General features: G+C 49.6%; 1 protein-coding gene across 1 annotated transcript in view; it reads right to left on the bottom strand.

Moving 5' to 3' along the window:
- Positions 1-6,847: 6,847 nt before the first annotated feature.
- Positions 6,848-14,812, bottom strand: part of LOC106810694 (transcription factor 21-like) — a 15,045-nt gene continuing 7,080 nt past the window's right edge. The window contains exon 2 of the mRNA XM_014814128.1: positions 6,848-7,533. Within this exon, the coding sequence (XP_014669614.1) occupies positions 7,432-7,533 (102 nt within the window). The 3' untranslated portion in view covers positions 6,848-7,431. The remainder of the gene's footprint in view (positions 7,534-14,812) is intronic.

The raw sequence follows: 14,812 nt of genomic DNA, 5'->3' as shown, positions 1-14,812 counted from the left end.
AAATATATATCAAAGTTATAACCGTTCCGTAGAGACTGTCCAGGCCTCCACTTCATACGCATATATTCCCATTAGCATCCTTTCTCACTGTTCTACGCAAGAGAGTTGCCGCGGGTTGCCGTGGTGACCGCACGGTGGCGCCACCACCCGCGTCCGCTACCCCGGCCTTTGATTGATAAATTATTCATGCTTTAATACCCTGCCCCTAACCCTAACCCTAACCCTAATCCTAACCCTAACCCTAACCCTAACCCTAATCAGTCACTATCCTACGTCACCATCAGTTACCGTCCTATCCTTTAGTCGCCATCCTACGATTTAAAAACTTGCACCCCGGCCATCGTCCTCGCGCGTAGAACACAAGCATCACGGCACGCGAACACGCGGCATGCATCCGCCGACGTCTGCGGGCGACCACTGCTTGATGGCGCGCGAGCCGATCGTCTGTTTATCGTCTGCGTAGTCGACGAATAGCGTCTTCACGAGGAGTAACTGTGAGGAGGCGAGTCCGTCATCCAGTCTGCCCTGGTGGATGCGCACACTCGTGTAGTAGCAGGGCGACACCTCCCTGCGCAACAAACACACACGTGTATGTTGAACGAAAAATAGAAGATAACACAGAAATTAATGAGATAGTATATAAAGCCATTTGCATTAACTACAAACCGGGTGCACAGACATTACCAATGTATGTGTGTGTTGTCGTGTGTGGTGTGTGTGTGCTGTGTGTGTGTGGTGTGTGTGTGTGTTGTGTGTGTGTCTGTGTGGAGTCACCCGGTGTGTGTGTATCGTGGTGGTTGTGTGGCGTGTGCTGATGTGTGTGCTCCGTCTCCTCTCTCTCTCCTCTCACTATCTCTTATCTCTTCTCTCTGCTCTTGCTCTCTCTCTCTACCTCGTCTATCTCTCTCTCTCTCTTTCTCTCTGTCTCTCATCTCTCTCTCTCATCTCGTCTCTCCTCTCTCTATCTCTCTTCTGTGCCGTGCTAGTGGCGTGCGTGCGCCGCGCGCACGGCGTGTGTGTGGTGACTGTGGTTGGGCCCATGCTGTGTGTAGTTGGCGGGTGTGTGTGACTCTTTTTTTTGTTCGAACGACCTTTTTTACTCATGACCTTAAAGGTTACGTATCATCGTCGCAGTATGTCATTGCAGCAAAACAGTTTGAAACCAGCAGAAATTTATTAGATGGCGATTGGCTGTGTCATACGTGACATTTACAGCTGGGTGCGCCCACCCATTCGCAATTGTGTGGTCTGTTCAAAATCAGTATTTCCGAAACTACTGGTGAGCCCCTACCAGTGATGGTTATGCACTAAACGCAGGCAGGCAGTGCGGTATGTGCTCATCATGTGACGCTACTATGTTCCGTTTCGGGAAACCTTCCGAAATGTCGGTGTCTCTGCTGTTATATGCGAGATTGGGCAATTTGGCGACAGATATTCCACAATCCAAGTGTAGCCTTGCCGAACCACCGCGGCCTCAGGCCCGCTGGCGCAATTAGATACACTGCTTGCAAGTCAGCAGACCCCTACTTTTTCTTTGCTGGAGCCGTAATATAGCGTTGCAAACGGCTTGGAACAGAGCTTAGCCCACGACTACTATTATTGGATCTGGGGCGCTTATAGCCCCCCTTCATACACAATCTAGATATGTGGGCCCTTGGTCGGGCCGCCACAGTGACACGTATTGACTAGCAATACTTTATAGATGAGCATGTAGGCCACCGGGTCGGATGAAACAGATAATGAATGGTTTGGGCCTTCGGACCCGCATCATAAAACTATTCTTTGTGATTACAATACTCGATATAGGTGCGCGCTTAGGGCCCCCTTGATACCAATACTATATATGTGGCTTTGGCCCCCAGCATACGACTATTAGTTACAATAGCTGATTATAGGTGGACTTTAGGCTCCCGTCATACAAATACCCGTCTAATATGATGCTGACTATTGCAGGCCCCAGCATACACTATTATTACAATTACTATATAGGTGCGCCTTAGCGCCCCGCCGATACAAAATACTATTTATTGGGGGCGCTAGGGCCCCATCATACGCACTGCTCTATTATTAGGCAACTTCNGGACGGGGACTGGGGGCTGGGCCGCGGGGGACGAGGTGGCGTAAAGCCACACTTGTGGATGTGTATATCTGTCGCCTGCGAATTATTGCGAAAGTCATTTCGACTCGTAGTTCTAGATTTTCTCACTACGTAGCAGCACTACACGGTGCTCAGCTTAAGCTCCGTTTCTTCTGCTCGTGTAGAATTTTAGTGGCGTTTGTAGAAAATATTCCAATAAATAGAAATAAACCAAAAACTGAGCTGACTATAGTGTTTCTGTGTATGTAGAGCATTTAGAAGTAGTTATTGATAGTGCTCGCTGTCTTATTTTTTTACGTTCCAATTAGTTTTGAACGTCAATTCGGTGTTTCATTGCTGTATTCCATTCGACGCTGTTAACATAGATATATACAAACACAATGACATCAGGGACATTAGGAATTAAAATATTGAATGAAAAAAAATAAAACTTAAAATAATATATCTCCCACTGAGATTTGAACCTGTCAATCTGATTTGATCTCTCATACATCTGTCAACACGCCTATGACGTCCACGACACTGCGCGCTAATGAATAGCATGAATGCATCGTGGACGTCATAGAGTCAAAATTACACCCAAACACACGAATATACCTACGCTCTCACATAGGCGCGCAATCAATCAAGCACGCTCGCACGCACACCCGCATGCACACACAGACACATACATATATAACAAAAAATATAAGTAAACCCACATATCATGTTGCAGCAAAAGTCCCTGTCACCAGTCGCCAACAGGCGAGCGGTATGATTAGAATATTCATACATCGTATTTACTTACGTGTTATTTGTTTAATTATAGAAAGGCGTGGCACCCAAATTTTTTCGTGGTTGCAAAAAATATGAACTCGATATAATATAGACATCATTGCGATGATTATCGGCCAAGGTAAGCAAACACAGATAGCTGAATGTCGTGTACACGTATACTTAGTGTATTCAGTCTATATCGGGCAGCGTGATTCACAAGGCTATCATGAGGGTACAGCTAGGAGAACTAAGCATAATCGCGGTCCTTAACCTTGTTGTTCACTTACAAGCGTAGGGTGAACTGACAAAGCGTAACCGCTAGATTAAAATATTGCAGACACGCAGACTGAAAGAGAAGAAGAGACAGTCGTCGGCAGAGAGAAGAGAGGAGAGAGAGAGAGGAGAGGACGAGAGAGGAGAGAGAGAGAGAGAGAGATGAGAGGAGAGAGAGAGGGGAGAGAGAGAGAGAGAGAGAGAGAGAAAGAAGAAGAGCCAGAGAGAGGAGAAAAGACAAGACAGAGACAGACGGATATGACGGAGTGACGGGAGAGAAAGAGAGAGACGAAGAGAGCAGATGAGACAGCGACAGAGACGCAAAAGGAGAGCAGAGAGGAGAGAGAGAGAGAGCAGAGAGAGAGAGAGAGAGCAGCAGAGAGCTCGTTTAATGTGTGTGTTGTGTGTGTGTGTGTGTGTGTGTGTGTGTGTGTGTGTGTGTAGTGTGTGTGTGTGTGTGTGTGTGTGTCGTGTGTGTGTGGTGTGTGTGGTGTGGTGCTGTGTGTGTGTGGTGTGATGTGTGTGTGTAGTTGTGTGTGGTGTGTGTGCTATTGTGTGTGTGTGTGTGTGTGTGTGTGAAGGAGGGAGAGATCGAGACCTTCCCCTGCGTATAATATGCAGCCTAATGACGACTGTTTTGACACCTTCGTTTGCATGATTTCGGCGTGAACTAGAGTAACAGTCTCCCTCTTCTCCCCGGATACAAAACGATCACGACTTCAATGATCGAGAATTTTGTGAGAGCTTTACTACGTACAGCGGCAGGAAGACCGGTTTCGGAAGCGATATAAGTATAAGCAAAATCTGTCAAGCGTTAGTCACTGCGATTTGTTCACAGCTCCGGAAAAGGTGGACACGTTTGGGAACCTAGCTGTCATTTTTCAAAGCCTTAGTTAATAGTTACACGCAAGCGTGCCGGTGCTAGGTTTGATGGGGCCAGTGTGCTGGCTGCCGGAAGACCTGTGGAGATATACCTGAACCATCTCTCTTTTCTCTCTCTCGCTCTCGCTCTCTCTCTCTCTCACTTTTCTCTCTCTCTCTCTCTCTCTCTCTCTTTCTCTCTCTCTTTCTCGCTCTCTCTCTCTCTATCTATCTATCTATCTCTCACTCCCTCACTCTTTTTATCTTTCTCTCTCTCTCCCGCTCTTCTTTCTTGCTCGCTCCCCTCTCTTTCTCTGGCTCCTTCCCTTCCTCTCACTCACTCTCTCCTTCTCTCTTTCTGTTTGTCTCTATCTCTCTCCCTATTGAGAGATCCTGAGAGATTGCCCGACGTAAAAAAAACCTCGTTAGGAACCGGTTAATTAGATGGCGCTGAATAAGTGCGCATGAATCAATTGAAACTTATAGCAACTTAAAAGATATAGGTAGAGTATATTGATAGTGCGTATAGACAACAGCCTACGACGATAAAGCTGCATAGATTAAAATAAATGGGTTGCTGTGTGGATACAATTAAGATACAAACTATCATGATCCATGCCTTGTACCCCCCCCCCCGACACGCCCTTTTTTAAACACGACGCCTCACAACGTCTTCGTCAACATTCCCCCGCACACGTCTCCTCAACCCCCTCCCCTATTCGCACGCCGCTCTTTTCAACCCCCCTCCCCCTGCCACACGCCTCTCATCCAACCCCCTCCCCCCGCCACACGTCTCCTCCAACCCCCTCCTCTCCGCACACGTCTCCTCAAACCCCCTCCCCCGCCATACATCTCTATTAACATCCCACAAGTCTCCTTTCACCACTTTCCACCTACCTCACCTCACACTTCTCCTTTAGCCCCCCTCCCCCGCACACGTCTCGTTTAACCCCCTCACCCCGCACACATCTCCTTTAACCCCCTCCCTCCCAAAATGTCTCTTTTAACCCCCTCCCCCCGCCCACACGCACCTGTGCGAGGCAGTGTATCTCGGAGTCCCTCCAGCGGTTAATGCTGTCTGGCGAATCGAATATGACCAGGTTGGCCCAGTTCCAGTTGTCGGCATCGCACGTTGTCGACAGGTAGCAGAGCACGCCGTCGCACCGTCGCGTTGTCGCGCCAGCTCTACCAGCAGCTGGTCGTCCGAGCTGGAACACGCGCCGTCGGACACCTGGCCGACGCCGCGGCGGTCTGGGCTGCCGAAGAAACCGACGAAGGCGAGCGGTTGACGACAACGCGCTCGCAGCGCCGCCCTGCCAACGGGAAAGAAGAGTCGGCCAAAGGGCGGCGCATGTCAGGAAGAACTCTCCGGCACTGCAAACGTCGACGGCGCCGACGTCGTCATTGTCGGCGGCGACGTCATCAGTGTCGGCGGCGACGTTGTCAGTGTCGGCAGCGACGTCGACGTTGTCGTTGTCGGCGTTCGTGTCCGGTGCACCCCTTCGATGTAGCGGAGAAGGAAGTTTTTCCTCTCATGTAGGAACTCAAAGTCGGGTTCGTAGGCGCCGACAGGCCGTTTGAGGCCAGCGTCTTCGTTGGTCCTGAGCCTGCCCCATGCAGTGCGCGATACGTGTCGGTGTGTGTGTGTTGTGTCTTCGTGTGCTACTGTGTGCTTTTCTTTTTTTTTTTTTTACACTGCTACTGTACGGCTGGCTGTGCGTAGTGTTGCTACGTGTGTCACTGTGCTGCTTACGTTGTGGCTGCGTATCGTGTGCTACGTGCTGTCACTTTGTGTATGCGTGTGCACCTGTGCTTCGTGTGTACGGGTGTGCTGGTGTCTTCTCTGCAATGTGTGTGCTGTGTGGCTGTCGATGGTTCGTGTGTATCGTGCTATACGCCACTGTGTGTGCGTGTGTGTGTTCGTGTGTACGTGTGCCACTGTGTGTACGTGTGTGCGTTCGTGTGTACGTGTGCCACTGTGTGTGCTACCGCTGTCGCTGTGTTCGTGTGTACGTTCGCTGCCACTGTGTTGTACGCGTTGCTTGCGGTTCGTTGTGTACGTGTGCACTGTCGTGTACGTGTGTGCCGCTCGTGTCATACGTGTGCTTCAAACTGGTGTGTCGCGTGTGTGTGTTTCGTGATATACGTGTGTCGACTGTGTGTCCGCGTGCTGTCTGCGCCTCAGTGATATACGTGTGTCACTGTGTGTGCGTGTGTGTGTTCGTGTATACGTGTGTCACTGTGTGTGCGTGTGTGTGTGTGTCGGAATGCAGCGGTACGCGCCGCTAGCTATGTACGAGCAACGATCGCCTGCCTGTCTGTTCGTCTCTCTCTCTCTCTCTCTCTGACACGTTTTCTCACTCTCTGCCTGTCTGCCTATCTCTCTCACTGTCTCGGTCTGTTTGTCTAAATCTCGCTCACTCTTTCCCCTCTCGCTACAACGCACTTAATTTCTCTCTCGATAACTGTCTCGCTCGCACTCCTGGTGCTATCTACTCCTCTCAGAATAAATATAAATAGTACGTTATCAACGACTATCAATGCGGCGTGGAAGGTACAATGACAAGGTCACTTTCGTTTTATTGCCATCAAATCATTCCATACAATGTTATGGTACAAGTAGACACAATAAAATGTCAGTGAAGCAATGCCACAAAAAAGTGGCATATCGTTTATTCAGTTTATAGTACATTCACACGTTCTCTAAGCGTCACTTCAAGGGTAAAGCATTTCTTGCTTTTATTAGCGCCTGCCAGAAAAAAATACGCCCATACGCTATATATATAATTGATATATAGGTACCTATCTATATATCTATATTTATTTATATATATCTTTCATATATATATGTTTTACGCCAGATCGTGACACTTTATAATTTACAGACCAATGAGCAAATTTAATCTGCCATGCGGGTGTGCATGATGAAGCGTGTCCGCTGATTCTTAATTTTACGTCCGATAAATAATAGGTAGCTTGCTGTCTGCTCTGTGCTGCTACTGTTGCTTGTTGTTATTGTTTGTTTTGTTGTTGTTGTTTGTCATGTTGTTGCTTGTTCGGTCGCTGCTGCTGCTGTTGCCATAACGATTGATGCATGATGAAATGATATTTTGATGCATTTTGATGCATGATGATTGGTGATGATGCATGATAATGATGAGGTTGATGCCATAGAAGGAAATAAGACGAATAATCATTCGATCGTCATAAGGTGAAACGAAAATATCTCATATCTGTACAAAAGTAGATCAAACACACTCCCACGTCTCTATACAACTGTGTCATTCTCTTTTTCTCTGCCCTCCCATCTCCCCCCCCCCCTCTCTATCATTTCCTCTCTCGCTCTTTTCCGCACACCCTCTCTCGTGCGCGCCATCCTATGTGTTAGAGGTTGCTTGCCAGTTCGAGTTCCGCCCCAGAACTCAACTCTTGCAGATCTTCTGCTAAATCTCGCCGGTAGGTGTCGTTGTCCGCATGCGTTTGAGAGCCTGTCTGAGTCTGGGGATGGGCTGCAGCTGGCGTGTGTTGAACGTGAACGGCCACGTCTGAAATCGAATGAAAACGATGTTTCGAATTAAAGCTGCTGTAAATTTAATGTTGGGTACATCACTGGTTACATCACGGTCTTGCTGCTGCGCAGACAGTTTAGTGCATTACACAATTTTGCGTTGCCCTGAGCAAAAAATCAAACTTCCACTCCGTCCATGACCACCAGCAAACCCATGGGCCAATCTGACCGCTCGGCACAACGATTCTTCTTCGATCCGTTCACCATCTCCTCACCAATCACACCCCGACAAAGACATTACCACACAACAAACATATACACACCACAACCCACTCCTCGCGCCTTACTGCATGTCACCACTGGATTCCACCGCCGTCTTTCATCGTTCAACCATCGCCCTAACCCGCTCCCACCCTCCTCCCTCTCACACACACCGCGCGCGCGCGCACAGCACACACACAACAATACACACACTGCTTGCGCCGCGCGCGCGACGCACGCGACGCACGCACGCTTACAGCACGCACGCAAACACGCACGCACGCACGCACTGCTCACGCGCGCACGCAAACACACACAGCACTTACGCACAGCGCACTACGCCACGCACGCTACACACACAACGCACGCCACACCACACACACACACACTACCACACCACACACACACACACACACACTACACACACACACAAACACACACACGCTACACACATTCACACACACACACACACACACACTCACACACACACACACACACACACACACACAACACGCACAACACATCCACACACACACCACACACACACACACACACACACACACACACACACACACCACACACACACTACATACACCCTCCCCCACCCTAGCCACCGAACAGCACTCTCCGCTTGGGTTGCGCTTTTCGGCAACGAGGGACTCTCGCTGTTCGTGCGCCGGCTCCTTCCCACGTTCTGCCAGCGGCAGCAACGATGGCGGCGTGCGCGGCCGCTGGCTGGCGGCGGCGGGCTCTCTCTATGGCCACATATACGCCTGCTTGTTATGATGTATATCGCCTCTGCTCAAATGGCGGAGCCATGCTGAGTCTAGAGGCTACTGGCGTTTCTACCGCCGAGGCCACACGCGTCTGGCGCGCGCGGGGGCCCGGGCTACGCATCTTCTGCTACATGTAAGCAGCAGCAGCGGCAGCCCGACGGCCAATGACGGACTATCGCGTAGCGCGGTCGAGGCCGGGCGGAGCAGGGAGGGGGCGCGGCGGCGGCGGCGGCGGCGCTGGCGCGCGTCCTGGCGCGGCCGCGTGGTGGGGAGGCTAACGGTAAAGGGCTATGCCGTGGAAGTGGTCGTGATGTGAGTTCGCCGTACAGCCAAACCGAGCCAGCGTAAGCCGAATGAATCTAGATTTGCTTTTCTCATGTCTGTATCTGCTTTTTAAAGTTAGTTTACCGCTTTAATATGCTTTCTTTAGTTACCCCTTATACGTCTTAGTATCGTGCGCAGGGCCACAGAGGTGAGGGAGGGGAGGCGAGGGGTGGGGAGTGGGAGGAGGGGAGGCGAGGGTATGATTCGAGTGCGGATTCAAGGAGGGGTATGGCGATGGAGATTGGCGACGTGAATGCAGAGACAGACTTATTAATGAGCAGAAAAAGTCTTTTTTCTCTTTTTTTCTTTCTATTTTTTCTTTGGTGAATGAGATTCTTATAGATAGATAGATAGATAGATAGATAGCTTATAGCATAGATAGATAGTATAGATAGATTATGATAAATTAGATAGTTATACGATAGTCATTATTAATTATCTATAGATGAGAGACTAGATAGATCATAAATCGATTATATTAGTATAGTATAGCATAGATAGCATAGTATATGCATAATAGCTTATAAATAGATTAGATATTATAGATAGATAGCATACGATAGCATATGATAGCATTAGATCTATATAGTTATAGATAGCATAGCATAGTATAGATCGATAATAGATAGATAGATAGCATTAGATAGATAGATACGATAGATTAGATAGCTATAGTACTTACAGTTTTAAGCCAGATGTACAGCTACTTCACCTTTCAGGAAAGCTGGGTGTGAAAGATTTCTATTATCATCGGCAGTCGAATTACTAACGACTGAGTAGTATATTGACATCTACCACTTAGATTGCAGCTGGTTATACGGCCACTAATCGGAGGGGACGCAGGAAGAGCACTATCGTACACACGAGTATCACGTAAGATCGCGGCACCCCACCCCAACGCACACAATACACCCAGGAGAGTTTATTTAGGGTATAGTGAGAGAAGTGAGGACGACGGAGGGGGCGAGTGGGCGACAACAGCAGTCACGACGGCATCACATATCATGCAGAGCAGCGACACACACACACACACACACACACACACACACACACAACACACACAACACAATATATATAGAGAGAAAGAGAGAGCTAGAGAAAGACGGAGTGGAGAGAGAGAGCAGTGAGAGAGGAGTGGACTCGCGAGAGAGCAATGAAAGAGATGAGAGAGAGAGAGGAGGAGAGAGGATAGGAGAGAGAGGAGATTGAGAAAAGTGATGGGGGGAGGGAGAGCCAAAGAGCAGGCGACTGAGAGCAGAGAGAGCACGAGGAGAATGAGAGAGGTGAGGAGTTAGTAAAGACCGGTATTGTGCGGATGGAGTCGTAGTCGGTAAGGGCAATGGCGTACTTGAGGGGGGAATGCGCACGGTGCGGCCAAGATCGGCGGGGCGCACTGGAGTTGACACACGCAGATTTCCTGTGCGTCTTGGCCCCCAGCCGCCTGAGAGTCTCCGTTCCTGGCTGAGTCCGTCTTCAGGGGGTGTCGGTGTTTGGTCCGCCTCGGCCACCAGGACCTCGCTAAGCCGCGATTGAGCTGCGCTGAGTATATCAGTTACTGCAAGCGACAGTTATCTGGGACGACAGCCGGAGCGATTTTGCGTTATACGATCGCAGGGCGCAGAAGGAAAGAGAGGGTTGTGCGGGGGGGGGTGTGTAGGGTGAGAGAAACACGACACACGAGCGACGTGGCGGGGCGGCGCGCACGGACGAAGGCAGACACGTCACGCGTAGAGGACGCCGAACGCCACGACTCACACGCACGCACACACCACGCACAAACGCGTGCACACACTGCACAACACACACACACACACACACACACACACACACACCACACACACACACACACACACACACACACACACAACACACACATATATAAATATATATATACTATATATATATATATTATATATTATACGCAATATATATATCTATATATATTACAATATATATATCTATAAATGGAAGAAAGGAGAGAGCGCGACCATTGGGAGAGACGAGAAAGAGAGAGAGAGAGAGAGAGAGAGAGAGAGAGAGAGAGAGAGGACGCAACGAGGCGGGTGGGAGAGGCCGTCAGTCCGAGGCCCATGTCGTGTTTATTTACTTTAGTCACGCGCGCGACTAAACGGTTGTCACCGAGACAGCTCTGCCGCGGCCGTCTGAAATAGATCATCGCACGACGACGTGCGCACGCAATCACGGTCACGGTCACGGTCACGCAATCACGGGTCACGCGCCACACACCGCACGACACCGGCACCTAAATCATGCTTACCCGGTCTCTTTTCCGCCCCCCAACCCCCAACACCTAAACTTCCGTCGTTTTTTTTAAGTAACCGAGTAATAAACCGTTAATAACTTTCCGAGTTTTTTTCTCAGTTTTACAGCGTCTCTACAGAGTGAGAGAAAGCAGATATAAAGGCTGATAATCGAAATCGAAACTAGTAGTTCGTCGCTAACTATTTCATCTCTGTCATGGAATCATAAGCCGATCGAACTCTGGTGGGGTAGTAAAGAGAAGCCTTGCCCCCCCCCCCAGAAACAGTCTGTGCCTCCTCTTCACAAAAATTCCTTTCTCTATGAGCGCCCCGTTTAACGATACGTCAAACAGGAGAACGCGATCTGGATCTGAATCCGATCTGATCAGAATCCGAAATCAGAACGGGATCTGAATCCGAATCTTATCTGGATCCGAATTCTACAAGAGTCATACTTCGATGCTCCCGGGGGTCGCGGGGAAGTTCTCACTGCGTATTATAATCAGGATATCTGCATATTCTTCTCTTAATCTCTAAGATTCTGTATCGCTATCGCCCTATATGATAGACAGGACGAGTGTGGCGAGGTTTTCTTTTGTGTGTAGGGCCTATGTGTTTTTAATATGTTAAGTTGAGTTGAGTATTTGTACTCGTCACTTCTATGAGAGTATTGGCATACTCCTAGGACAACTTTGCTCATTTTGTTTGTGAATTCTGTGGTAGTCGAGCCATGGAAACCATGTAGGGGATCGCGGTACTCTGCTTTATATGAAGGAGTGCGGGCTCATTCACAGTCTCCCAGCTAAAAAAAAATGTACAATGTCCCCGTTCCCAGTTTAATAAAATTACAATTCAAGGCTTTTCTTCATCCCGGCTAATATAACATCTAATCCCGAATCACGAAATATTTATACGGTATTTCCGGAGTTCATAGTTAATTAAATCCGCATATATAGTGTGAGGTGGGCATTGATCAAGGATAGAGAAATTTCGTTCTCATGTAGAGGTATGCACATTATGTAGGTACCAAGTGTACAACAATTCGCTGGCTCAATTACAATATTATGAAAGCTACTAAAAGCTGCTAAAAATCTGTGCCATTTTAGCTGTATTTCGATTTCGCGTGAGAATATAATCATGAATATGATTTGGTATTTTACGTGCAAAGAACTGCCAGGACTTATTATTTTGGGCAAGGCATATGCGAGCATTTTAAGCCAGGCGTACGAGATAATATTCCAAGATAAAGAACTAAACAGGATCCGACCTTCAACAAATTACGAACTACTTGATAATTGAGCCTCGTATTTTTTTTTCGTCAAATGTCAGTGGTTCTTTATCGCATCACTGCTCCATCCTTCTAGGAAAATCTTTATTAACAAGCGCAGTGCAAACACACGCGAACGTAACAGACGCGTAAACAGACGGGGCGAAGGTTTTTTAACGGAAATTCATACCCCGCCGTTCCGGACGTTTAATTATCTGTTTATAATTTTAAAGTTTTATACGTCGGTTCGAACCAAAACTGTTTATTCCCGCAGATAGCCGCAAAGCAAGTAGCGGCGTGGACCACCCAGAATGTGTGTGCTATAGCACGCAGGGGTCGTAGACATGTCCGGTAGGCGACATACACCATATACCACTGATCAGTATATATATATATATATATGTGTGTGTGTGTTGTGTGTGTGTGTGTGTGGTGTGTTTGTTTGTGGTGTGTGTGTGCGTGTGTGTGTGTGTGTGTGTGTGTTGTGTGTGTGTGTGTGTGTGTGGTGTGGTGTGTGTGCATGATGTGTGTGTGTGTGTTCTGTGTGGGTGTGTGTGTCGTCGTGTGCTGGTGCCTGTTGATGTGTGTGTGTGTGTGCTGCGCGCCGTGCGCGCTGGTGCGTGCGCACGTATGCGTGCGGTGTATGTGTGTGGCTGCCGTGTGTGTATGTGTGCGTGCGCGCGAGCGTGCGTGCGTGGTGTTGGGACGACGACGACGACGTCATACTAACCAGGTGAGCGGATGCAACGAGTTTGCCGTCGTGGTTGTCGTCGTCTAGGATAGTCTTGAGATGAGCTATGTAACTGGACGCCAGCCGCAGCGTGTCAGCTTGGAAAGCTTCGTGTCGGGGCGGGCACCCACGGCAACGTCGTTTTCAGCCGACTCGAACGCCTTGCTCAGCACGCGCTGCATGCGCCCGCTCTCGCGCGTTCGCGGCGCTCCTCTGTAACGGTTTCTCCTTCTGTTCCGATGCTTCTCCTTCGCAGCGTCCTCCTCTTACGGCGCGCCATATTAGAGAAAGAAGACCACAGCCTCCTTAACCTCACCAGTCACCACGGTGAACATACCGCTCATCTAATAATGCGCGTTAGTCGATCAGCCCAGGATGTAGATCGCCTTCGTTGTAGTTTTACGCTAGTCGATCTCGTGCGTGAGGTTTGCGCGATGTTTTCTTTGCGGTCCGTCCAGTCCGTCTACTCTGTCGCTATCCTCTCGTAGATTTTTGAGGCGTTTCACACTCATTTCACACGTCTCACAATTGGCATAAGCTTCGTCCGTGCGGCTTCCGTGGTGATGTTAGCACTGGAGAGCTTGGAGAGACGGTACGCTCGCGGTGGTTAATGTGTCACACACACACACACGCCCGCACGCACGCACGCGTATAGGTCACGCACGACACGACACGGTGGGTGCGTGCGTATTTCTCGCACGTACGATGTAATGTAATCGACATAAAACGTAGACACACAAAATACGACACGCACGGCCACGACCACGGGTGGGGTGGAGCAAGTCTTATCTCGCGCGCGTCACGGGTAAAGCAGTTGTCACGAAACGTATAGAGAAAGAATGCCGACACGTTTAGTCGACGAGGTGTCGCCGACGGTACGGCGTCCATCGCAAACACGTGGCACTGGTCGCCGGTGCTAGCCAGACGATGTCAACACGCGCGCGCGCCCATCGCTCAGGTTACGCAGCATCTTATGGACTCCTCTCAGCTTCCGGCGCGGCGTAAGGACGAAGAGATTGCGGAAGCAGCTGGGCGTGCCTTCCCAGTTAGCATCCCTGCCAGTTTACCAGCTCGGCTCATGCAATTCACGATCGGCGGCTCGCGGAGCGGTGAGGAGAGATCACGGCTGACACCGGCGTGAGGCCCGACACATGCATGATCGCGGTAGCGCCGTAACAAAGCCCCGCTGCATTTAAACGGGTGGGGATCGCCCACCCGCAGTCCTAATGGCTTTAAAGTGGCCAAAGTCGAGCAGTACTTATGCAAAATTGCCGGGCCGTGAACCGTAAGTGTTTTAGTCTGTAATAATAACACTCGATCTGCTCACGGCAGATACGCGCTCATGCGCGGCCGCGAGCTTGTGACTGATGAAGCCGGAGTGAAGTTGGTGGTAACAACATAAGGCGCCGGTGCTGCCAGCGCGTGCTGTCGTAACTCGCAAGTTGGCCGTGGCCCGCAATTAATGTCGCCAAGCGGACGCTAACATGCTATTATCAACCACCAGTACATGTCGCCGCACGCACAGCACATACTCACACACGCCGAGGCACGATACACATGCAGCAGACACGATCACACGGCACGGTGCGGCCAGATACACACGCACGTACGATCACGCACACGACGTCACACGCACACGCCGTACACACGCCTGGCGCGCCACAGCAAGATAATCACAAGCCAAGTTTATCTTCTCC

Source organism: Priapulus caudatus, unplaced genomic scaffold (genome assembly GCF_000485595.1).
Source record: "Priapulus caudatus unplaced genomic scaffold, Priapulus_caudatus-5.0.1 Scaffold464, whole genome shotgun sequence".
NCBI classification, from domain to species: Eukaryota; Metazoa; Priapulida; class Priapulimorpha; order Priapulimorphida; family Priapulidae; genus Priapulus; species Priapulus caudatus.
The sequence above is the reverse complement of the archived record's forward strand: the minus strand, read 5'-3'. Positions and strand labels throughout refer to the sequence as shown.